Source organism: Carassius carassius, chromosome 44, assembly GCF_963082965.1.
Source record: "Carassius carassius chromosome 44, fCarCar2.1, whole genome shotgun sequence".
Lineage (NCBI taxonomy): Eukaryota > Metazoa > Chordata > Actinopteri > Cypriniformes > Cyprinidae > Carassius > Carassius carassius.
Genome location: NC_081798.1, coordinates 8158799 through 8170544, shown reverse-complemented (window position 1 = coordinate 8170544; position 11746 = coordinate 8158799). Strand labels below are relative to the sequence as shown.

General features: G+C 37.1%; 1 protein-coding gene across 1 annotated transcript; it reads left to right on the top strand.

The window, feature by feature from the left end:
* Positions 1-9480: 9480 nt before the first annotated feature.
* LOC132126634 (myogenin-like) lies at positions 9481-11708 on the top strand. The gene is made up of 3 exons (XM_059538010.1): positions 9481-10182; positions 10807-10912; positions 11065-11708. The coding sequence occupies exons 1-3, from the start codon at positions 9646-9648 to the stop codon at positions 11181-11183; spliced, it is 762 nt and encodes a 253-aa protein (XP_059393993.1). The 5' UTR covers positions 9481-9645; the 3' UTR covers positions 11184-11708.
* Positions 11709-11746: the final 38 nt, after the last annotated feature.

Genomic DNA, 11746 nt, shown 5'->3' with positions numbered 1-11746 from the left:
CACATTATTACCATTTTACTGTGCAGCCTTGTTGAGCATATGAGAATTCAGAAGGTTGTGTGTGTGAGAGGCAGTATAGAAAATTTTGTTTAATAAATAAATAAAAACATGCATTAAAAAAAATTATCTAAACATTTTAATCTATTTTATGAAAGAGCATAAAATACATTTCTAAGAATGTATCATGAAAAAATATCAGAGGGTTGTTTTCAATTATGTGTTGCATCAGCACTGCAAATCAGTCAGAACTCTTTGGGTTATTTAAAACACAATGATCCAAGCAAGACTGGTGGACAAAAAAAACCGCTTAGTGTCTGATCAGTGACACATCAGATGCCACTGTGCTGGCATGAACATGTCACAGACATGTCAGCACAACTACCACATAACTGTCATTCTGTGTCATCCCAACGCCCCACAAAAATACTCTGGAGCATGCCACTCTGACTGGTGACTCATAAAACTCAGTTCTGTCATAAACAAGCCTTCATGCTTTGAAACAATGAGTATGAAGTTTGTGTTATGACTTTGTAAGTAGCCTCCTTGACTGGAACCTGTCTTTGTTCATCAAGTTATTGAAGTCCGGGATATGCCTGGTATCTGTGTCACTTTCCTAGATTTGCATTCCAGTGACTGGGATGTTTACACTAGATCCTGTTTATGTCTCTTCATGTAAGAGTAACCGTATCTGCATCATGGGTATTCTCACCCCGTCTTCAATGTTGTCTAACTATTTGGTCTCTCCAGAAACCAGAGTGCTAAATTTGTGCTCCTGTTGACATGGGAGAAGGTCACTGGAGCCCAGAGTCAGATATAAACAGTGAGGGACAAACAGAGAAGCTTGTAGGCCATATTTTTACTCACTGATAAAGCCTGGGACGAGGCTCAACTTTCCTTAACGTCCCAACTGGAATCCAGACATGGAAGACAAACAAAATTAGGACCATTGCCGGGATAGTTTCCACAGAAAACATTTGAATGCGCTCCCATCCCTGCCCCACCTTTTCAAACGAATGTCATATGCAAATAATGATAACAAATGTTTATATCAAAAAGCGTCTTGATTTCTATGCATTCATCTATGGAATGATCACCATTAACTGCTGAGAATGAAAAATATCCTCCGATATACTGGAATGAGGAGGATGCATGCCTTTGAAATCTATATTTCAAATTCCAAAGACTAATATTAGGTACATTCACTGTAGAGAAATGTTTTAAAGGATGCTATTCCAGGATGTTTATGGCATTGAGGCATCACTGTAGGTCTGTGGGTGATAATCAAATGGAATTCCGCTGGAACACACACCCTGTTATGTGGAAAACACAGAATAGACTTCCAAACTTGATCTTGACTGGCACTGCAAACGATTGATAGGGAGGTCAAAGGTGATCCATTTTTAGCATTAATTAGCCTACACTACGAGAAAATGCAGAGTTCTTTTTTTCCATAAAGTCTCTTGAAGGGAATTGCAGACTGTTACACGGTTTAATGGGGCTGTCAGCTGTTCTATTATGCTCTTGTCAAGAGGTGTTTCCACCAGCTTCCTACATGGACAGCCGCCGTGATGGTGCTCTTAGAAAGTGATGTATCGTTAACGGCTTGTCTGGTCTATTTAACTGACCCATGAGAGGCCACAGTCACATTGCCAGAGTTCAAGAAGGTGATTAATAGTTAGCCATATGACTTTGGTACTGTTGTAGAATAACATGCTAATTTGACACTGTATTACTTAAGGAAATAATTTATCTCTGAATGAGCTGAACGAAAGGATGACGTTTCTAATTTCATAAAAATGAAAGGAATCATCTGTAAATATATTAGTTTCCATTAGGACATACCAAACTACAGTTCAAATGAAATATTATACAGTTTAAAGTCAAACTTATATTCAGCAAGAAAGCATTAAATTAAAATCCTAAACAACTGTCTCAGTTTCCACAAAAATATTCCTGCACAACTGTTTTTAACATTGACAGTCAGTTATTCTCCATTAAAAATGTGCGTTTGGGCTGGAATGTCAGTCTTTGTTTTAGTTTGTGAACCCCACCCACTGACAGTTTACCCAATTGTATTTCGGCACCCCGGGTTGCCAGTTGGCGGAAACCAAAGCGTACTTCATTGAATTCATTTAATTCCTGTTTGTGTCATCAATCTGGCAACCTGCGTGTCCGTCAAATCTGAAGAGGAGGGGCCGGGTGAAAAAAACCCTCTCCAATATTTTGAATTTGGACTGTAATACCTAGTCCAACTAATCAGTGTCAATCCTACATACAGCACCTTTAAGAAATATTTCTTGAGTACCAAATCAGTACACAACATAAGCTATTTAAATAAAATGTAGTTATTTTAAATGTCGATTATATTATAAATTATGTCTGTAATTATATTTAAGAATACTACTGTATTTATATTTTTAATCAAATAAATGAAGCCCTGTTGAATATATGACATTGCAAAAAACAAAAACAAATCACTTCTAAAATTCTGAGGTGTTGAGAATTGAGTCGAATCCAAAGTGTAGTTGACTTATCTAGCAAAGTTAAAAGTGTTACGTAAGACAGAAACAGGATGTAATTGCAATAAAGCTGTTTATTAGTACTCTGCACAATGGTCAGAATAAGGCTTAATGAAGATCACAGCACAGCAGAACAGGCAGGCGGACACCACGCAGGATGGGACTGTGACGCAGGGACTTCGGTGGACAACTGGTGAAGGTGCTCAGTCAAGTGATGATCCCTTGAATGGTATACCGGTAGTGAAGTAACCCTCGTGGCGGTGCTCGATGAATGAGGGCTGAGAATAAATACGGGGAAGAACACAACGACGACACAGGGAATCCACTCCAACTAGACAGACACAGGAACAGGAACAGGTACAGGTACAGGTACAGGTACAGGTACAGGTACAGGTACAGGTACAGGTACAGGTACAGGAACACACCGGGAAGCACAACGATCTGACAACATGAGACAAAGGTTACTGAACTATAAAGGGAACAAACAATAGAAACCAGCTGGCGCCACTGATTACCGCTGATAGGTGACCACGCCCACAGACACACACAACAGCACACTAGACGAGAGAGAGACAGTGAATTCATGAACCACGACAAAAAGTGTACATAGGCACAAAAGCTAGATTTTGCATATGCACAAAGTTTTTCAGATTCATAAAACCACGCCAGAAACTGCAAAAATCCCTTTATAAATCCCATTAAGGGAAGATTGTGCATACGTGGATCTCCACATCGACTCCTCCCAGAAATCACTAATTTACAATAATTTACAATGCCTAGTTTTACTATGCATAACCAGTCATCTGAATACCATTTCTAGTTAACCCAAAAAGGAAAATCCTTTCATTATTTATTCACCCTCATGTTGCAGTTTAGTTTAAATATAAATTATTGTGTACTCCTCGCAGCCATTAAAACATAACATTCCACAGGAAAAGTAATCAAGCGCATCCATTACTAATAGGCTATGTCTAAATTCATATTATTTTGGTTTAACTTCTGCATAATGAGTTTATGTAATCTCCATTAATGAGAGTGGAATATTTAATACACAAGTGTATGATGAAATCAAAACAGTTTCCTTCATTACTTCTCTCTCTCCAGCAATAAAGGTCAGTATGCAATGCGCATGGGTCAGAGTTTGCTTGAAGATTCACAAATTTTACTGTCAAGTTTGTTTTTTAAAGTGCCGTTTTGTGCATACGCAACAGTTATAAATGAGACCTCTGAAGTGTCCAGGGATCACATGACTTTACCCATTACATCGAGCAGAAAACACAAGCAGAACGCTAAATGATCGTTACACACTTGACTAAGTGACTCGTGTATTTGAAAAAGAGGTGAAGTCAACACATATTAAAAGCAGAAAATAAGGTGGTGACAAAGTTTATTCATTTCAGACAAGTGATGCAAAGTTCGATTCATTTCCGTGAACCGTTTCTTTTCGGACAGTTCGACTCATTGAACCAGTTCAAATAGCAGATTAATCAGGTCCTGGTGTTATTAAGCAATGATGTCTCTATGCATAACAACACTGAAACATTCAAACAAAAAGTTATTTGCTGATTATTGCCTTTCATTCACTTAAAGCTGCAGTCTTTAAGTTTTGCCTCTTTGTTGCCATCTCTGTTTGAAAACCTGCAATTGCAGTTGTTTGTGGAATTATCTTCCTTGCGTGGGTTGTGTGCCGATGTAGACAAAACATGCTATCTATCTGTTTGTGCTACCAAAAATATATTTGCATTGTTTTAAGGGTATAGGTGTGGACGAGTAGGGGTAGGTATGGACATGAAAAAAATACAGTGGCTGAGAGAGCTCAACACAACGAAATAAACACAATGCAAATAGAAAAACACACAAGTAAATTAATTAAACAACTTCATCAATTTAACACACATGCAAATGCTCACAACACAACCAATAAAAAAAAACACTGCAAATGCTCACAACTCAACCAAATTAAGAAACACACTGCAAATGCTCACAACATGACCAGAAACGTGCTGCAAATAAAATTTAGTTGTGAGCATTTGCAGTGCATTTCTTTATTTGTTTGCCTTGGGAGCATTTGCAGCACCTGCTGTCAAACTGAAGATGTTTTTTTGATTTGCTGGTGCTTTTCTGTTTGCATGTGTTTTCTGATGTTACGGCTCATTGAGCTCTCTTGGCCACCATAAAAAAAGCCTCAAATCACATGAATAAGATGCTGGTAGCACAATCTGATAGGTAGCATTTTTTTGCTTTTAATTTGTGCTACCTTTTTTTGTAATGGGAGGTAGCACAATCTGAGTGGGTAGCATAAATCGTCAGAACCCCGGCTCAAAAGAATGATTCATTGAAGAATCGAGCATCACTATTTCAGATCTTCTCGAATGCTATCAGTGGATACTAACAGAGGCTTTCTCTTCATCTGTTATTGACTACCCTGAGATTTGAACTCTATATTTTTATTAGGAAATATCTAAAGGAAATAACTATTGTTATATTTTATTTTTACATGTAGTTTTATTTGTTTCCAATTTTTCTTATCTTATGAGAACCCAAGCAAGCAATGTTTAATTATGTTTTCTTTTTTTTTTTTTAAGGTTAGCCTACTGTATATATTTTTTTGCATCATGCATTAAAGCAGAACGGTCAAACAAAATATGAAGGTATTCTTCTTTCCGTTCCTACAGTGGGGCCTATTTGTTTGTGGTCTCTTGGAGAGAGGCATTTACTAACAGTGAGTAGCGTGCCACCGAGGGGTGAGGCAGTCATGGTGCTCAGAGAGCCAGGACCATTCCTGTGACTTAACATGACACCACTTGCACTAAGACACCGACAGCTGCACACGCACATGCTTTCCATTCTGTTTGTTGTAGAGGATTATAACCTGATAAAAGAGACCAGTGACTATCGTATTGTAAGGCCCTGTCCACTACTGTTTCTTTCTGACTGAGAGCCCTAAAGACAGTACAAACACAGGTACTGGTCAGTGTTATTTGAGTATTATTTTTATACTATTATAGTATTAAGTTTTATTAGTTTATTTTATTTATTTAAATATGACTCATATATATATAAAAAGATTCATTTCATTTAAGTTTAAGTAATTTTGCATTTTTTTGTATTAAAAATTTATATTTATCTTAATTTCAGTCATTTTAGTACTTCAATTTATTATTATAATTTTTTTTTAGATTGTTGAATTAAAATTTGTAAGTTTTTCATGTAATATTGTATTTTATTTCAGCCTTTTCAACTAATGAATATATATATATATATATATATATATATATATATATATAATTTTTTTTTTATTTTGCATTGTAAAAGACAAACTGATGAGAACACAGCACAGACTTACAAATATTTTTGACGGAGGGGCAGACAGATAAACAGACCCCGCTCAGTTTCTAGTGCCTTTTTCAGTACCGGCCCCCAAAATATTTGGACACAAAAACATTTCAAAATGTATAAATCCATAGATGATAAAATATTAAAACCAAGCAGCATTTGCAAACATGTTATACTACATTTCGCTTTTTTTGTCCTTCTGTGAAATAAATGGCATTTCCTTTCACTTTTGATCTTACATAATCACAATCATACATTTTAAAGTGCGTCTCAAGTGTCCAAACACTGTGGGGCTACTGTATTTGACGAGGCGTGCTTAGAAGTGCTTGAAAAGAGAGTCCCTGACAAACACCCCTGAACCTGTTGCTAGACCAGCTCTGCGCTGCGCTCCAGAGGATCCAAGCATCTGTTCCAGTCACTACTCACTCTCCTAAAAGCAATAACGAAGGCCATACAGTAATATCTTTAGGGTTCGAGGGCCAAATATGAGTGAAGAGTGAGCACCCCATGGCTAATGCAGCCACTTTCTGGGCATTTCTTCACAAGAAGCCAATTCCCCCTCTCTCCACCCTCCCTTTCTGCCAGCTGTCCTGCAATGTGCTGCTGCTTGTCAGTGAAGAGAAGTGGCGAACTGTTTTCAGTGACAGGGCAGCACACCATGTCGCCTTACACCTAAGACCCACTCAAATAGACAGATATCATCTGTCTGGCCCAGGATCTACTCAATCCCCCGTGATAAACCTGTGTTTCTAGTGTGCTTGCCGGTAGTCAGGCACACTTGAACTTGATACAGCTCATTGTGACTTTAAGTAGGTGAAGTTGATGAAAACTATTGATTGCGTAGTGATTGGTACCTCATGTAAGAGTTTTAAAGCTAAAAATATTGTGAATGAAATGTTAATGATTTAGTTGATTCACATAAAAAGTGGACTGTGATCTGGAACAGCAACAGGTTCTACCATTTGAGTGATTTTTTTTTTAAATGTCATGAATCATGATGCCAAGATATTGCTGGTGTTTGGCAGAGCATTGCTATGCTGCTCTGTTTGTCTTCTTCTGACAAGAGCAATGGTAAATATATTATGGTCTGGTTCCTAGATATGATTTGTGTTCTTTTTTTTCTTCTTGAATTTAAGAAGTAAGAAATGGAGGGGAAAATAACATCAAATTCTCTGGAATCTTTTATTGACATTTCTTAAATAGTTTTACTATATGTTAACAAAACTGCTTCCCTCCCTCCCTACCTAAAAAATAAATAAATAAATAAATAAATAAAATATTTAAAAAGAATGTTATGTGGTGTCATGTGGTGTATTTTATGAAGGATTAGTTGTGATCATTATTATTATAATTTTTGTTAAAACTATTTTACTTTGAAAATGTGTAATACAATTTCTTAAAATTATTATTAAGATTTATCAATTATACATTTCGAAGATTCAACTTTAAGATTCATTAAAACATCATCAAATAGTCTATGAATATTTTACTGGTATTTCTTAAATGTACCACTGTATATGTTAACAAAACTACTACTACTAATAATAATAATAAAAAAAATATATATGATAAAATGTTATTTGGTGTGACTAACCAAAATTTATGAAGTATTAGTTAAGATTATTATTGTTAAAACGTCACAGAAACTTTTATTTTTTACTGTATAATGTTATTCAGAACTATTCAGAATTATATGAAACCAATGTGAATACAAAGATGTACATTTCTCAGATTTTTTTATTTTTTTACAAAAGATTTTATCACAGACATTCTTATTTGGGACACACCTTTTGAGCAAGACAACTGTGTTATATCATTAGCAACCTGACCTCTTTACCAAAAATGCTGAGAAAGTGCTTTCCTCTTCAGGAAGAGTTCCTGGGTGGTGTGTGTGTGTGTGTGTGTGTGTGGTTGCATGGACCTGTCACCCTGCCATCCTCTGTTTCTGCTGACAGTAGGCTGAGGGTAGGTCCGGGGTGAGTGACTCGGACACACTGCTCTCCTGCAGCCTGGACAGCCACAGAGGCCCCATTGTGCTCCTCAACCATCAGTGATCATCCATCACATTTTAACCTGACAGCCAACTGCACAGCCTCCTAATCCTGCCAAGGATGGAAGCTTGGGTTACCATGACGAGAGCACTGCGGGGCATCCCATTTCGGACCAGTACTGGACAGAAGGTACCTTGAGTTCTGAAATAGGTCCCCCAATTCTACGCCTGTAAGCTAAAAAGTCACAGTTTTTAAGGGACACTTTCACATATAACAGTAGAAGTGTTCAGCATACTGTCACTTAGGAAAATATCATGGTGAAAAACCCCCTTCGCCATCTACTACATGAACCTTGAATAGCTGTGGTAGTGTCAGTAACCATAAATAAGCCCGTGGATTCATTATGGGACATAGCGGAAGCTCCTCTGAATTAGCATGTGAGCAATGAGCCCAGACGAGCCCATCAGGGATTTCCAGCGTCCGGAGAGCCTACCTCACTTTTTGGGGTCAGGGACTTACTGAACCAATGATGGACATTCCACAAAGTGACCAATTTAGAATGTTCTATATTATGTTTTATATTAAAATGTGATTATTATACTCCCAACACATTATAAGATTGAGTTGATAATTTTATAATGGTTCTTTTTGGTATTACATTATTAAACATTTATATTAATATATTATTATTAATAATTTATATACTGTATTATTGTATTTTTGTAATACAAATGCATTACTATTATTATTAACAGCAAATTATTACAAAAAAAGCAAATGACTGAGAAAGGTTCAGAAAAAGACTGGCATAACAAAAGCTGAAATATATAATATTATACATAATATATACAATAATTTTACTTTTATATTTATTATATTCACAAAATATAAGATTGAGTTATTAATGCATTTATAATAATAATAATTATTATTATTATTATTGTTTTTACATTATCAAACACTTGTATTCATATTTTATTATTGTTATTTACTGTAATACTATATTGTTTTATTATAAAATGCATTATTATTATTATTATTAACATAATGCATGATATTATATATTTCAGCTTTTGTTAAGCCAGTCTTTTTCTGAACCTTGTGTGTATGTATATATATATATATATATATATATATATATATATATATATATATATATATATATATATATATATATATATATATATTCATAAAGTATAAAAGTGTTAACTAAAGTTTAAAAAATATCTTAATCTTTTTTTTTTTTTTCAAACAGACACCCTCAATGAATTGCTCCAGCCAAGTTATAGAAACATCGAACTGTTGATAGTAAGTGTGCCACATTTTTCTGCTTTGGAAGAGAAGGTGATACTGTCTGACAAGGATTTAGAGCAGTTAATTAAGGAGCCGTAGTGGATCTTTCATATCTGCTGTAGTCTGTTTGATTTCCATGGCACTCAGATCATGTTCCTGGACTTTCAACAGCAGCCTGTCGCCATTCTCGAAAGCAAACTGGTCCCAAATCCCCAGAAGATTGGGGAATGAAAAGAGATGTAAAGTTTAGATGTGTGGCAACAGCTAAACGCAGGGTCAGGTTTCACAGAGCCCTGGCTATATTTAACCTACAGATCTAACACCAGGCAGAGAGTTTAAATGCCACCACTGCAGTTGGTGTGGAGCAGTTGTCGTCCACAGATCTTCTTCAGCACGAGCTCAGCTCCGGGGGGAAACACCCACACACACTCGCAAGAACCGCAAAGGACCTATAACGCTTTCAGAGAAGACAGAGCAGAGCCGGTGGACTCTAATTCCAGCAAGACATGGAGCTTTTCGAGACCAACCCCTACTTCTTCGCAGACCAGCGTTTTTACGAAGGCGGTGATAACTTCTTCCAGTCGAGGCTGAACGGAGGCTTCGACCAAGCAGGATATCAGGATCGAAGCTCCATGGTGGGCTTGTGTGGTGATGGAAGGCTGCTGTCAAACGGAGTGGGGTTGGAGGACAAACCGTCTCCATCTCCTAGCCTCGGTCTGTCCATGTCCCCTCACCAAGAGCAGCAGCACTGTCCGGGTCAGTGTCTGCCCTGGGCCTGCAAGGTGTGTAAGCGCAAGTCGGTCACCATGGATCGACGGAAAGCCGCCACTTTGAGGGAGAAGAGGAGGTTGAAGAAAGTCAACGAGGCCTTTGAGGCTCTTAAGAGGAGCACGCTCATGAATCCCAACCAGAGGCTGCCTAAGGTGGAAATCCTGCGCAGCGCCATCCAGTACATTGAGAGACTCCAGGCGCTGGTCAGCTCTCTCAACCAGCAGGAGCACGAGCAGGGAAACATGCATTACAGAGCCGCAGCTCCTCAAGGGGTGAGTGAAGCTTGGGAAATCAAGGGCAGGTGTACGATGGGCTTTAAATGTGACATACACGCTGTCAAACAGGACTGTACTTTTTAACAGGTCAAGGTCATTGGAAAGTGCTTTACATTTATTAAGCAGACGTTCTTTGACATAATGTAATTTTGTGGTTGCTTAATTGACTAATATTTCTATTGAAAATCAACCTATTCACAAATATTCACAAACAACAACAACAACAAAAACATTCAGCTATATTTTGTCATTCACTCAATGACAAGATGACCGAATGCACTGAAAAACTGAATATGTTTAATAAAATTATTTTGTCATATTTGTAATAACTGATTTTATTTCTTGGTAAAATCAGAAATTTAAGCCTTAATGCAGAATACTTTGTGAGAAAAAAGGACTTTTTAAAATCAAAATTCAATTTAAATATGATCAAATTTGATTTCCTCATTCATTAAGTGAGAATATTTGACAAAAGTCAGAAAAAACGTTTTTAAAAACATTAGACTGCCCATATAAAATCAATCAAACCGAATGTGTGAAGGATAATAGGTTGCCGTGTGCAGAGCATGATTCATGGCTGGTGATGTGACTGACAGTAGTGTGTGTGTTTGTGTGTAACAGATGTCGTCCTCTAGCGACCAGGGCTCTGGCAGCACCTGCTGTAGCAGTCCGGAGTGGAGCAGTGCGTCTGAGCACTGCACCAACGCCTACAGCTCCACCCACGGGGGTAAGACTACCACATCTACACTAACTAGCCTGACTATTGAAATCTTCCATTGAGCCACAAAAAAATTTAATTCTTTTTGGAATTTGCATAAAAAAGTGAGGTCTGAAGGACTTGCCATGCAAACATGTGACAGAGTTCTCCAATTTCCTCAGATCTCCTGAATGGCGAGTCCTCAGAGCAAACCAACCTGAGGTCTCTGACGTCTATTGTGGACAGCATTACAGGAACAGAAGTGACTCCGGTCTCTTATTCAGTGGACATAAGCAAATAAATGAGGAGGGTGACACCACCGTTATGTTCAGACCAGCTTTCACTGACCATAACAGCACTATCTGTAACACCCAAGGTGAATGAAGTAGCTTTTAAATGTCATAAAAGCCTTGGGAGCTTAATTTCCAGACAAGTCTTGAGGTCCATATGATTATATTTCCAAATGTTTCTTATCTCTGTAGGAATAAGAATGAATTTCAGATCAGCCTAATTCCTGCTTAAACTTCAGACAGGCCGATTCATAAGTTCATAGTTTGTCCTTTTTCTCTCTTGATTCCTATTTTTTTTTTCATTCTGTTTGTGTGTGTTTTATGCTTACCAACAAAAACAAAAAACACATTTGTGGGTCCAATGTTTTACTTTTAGTTTTGACCAATTTCTGCTTAATTTAAACTAGCTCTGAATGCCAGTCATGTAAATATGTTCCTATTTTCTACAGAGTGGTTTTGTTATTTTATTTTGTATTTTTCGGTGTGTTTGGAATAATTTATTTGACTTTTATAATAAAGATTGTTGTGTATTTGTATATATTATTATTAATTTTTTTTTTTACTTAATGATTTG

Bases quoted from the DNA above. Each gene is read 5' to 3' on its own strand.
- LOC132126634 (XM_059538010.1), top strand. From the start codon at position 9,646: ATGGAGCTTTTCGAGACCAACCCCTACTTCTTCGCAGACCAGCGTTTT. The intron at 10,183-10,806 runs GTGAGTGAAGCT...TGTGTGTAACAG, and splicing joins GAGCCGCAGCTCCTCAAGGG to ATGTCGTCCTCTAGCGACCA. The intron at 10,913-11,064 runs GTAAGACTACCA...CAATTTCCTCAG, and splicing joins CTACAGCTCCACCCACGGGG to ATCTCCTGAATGGCGAGTCC.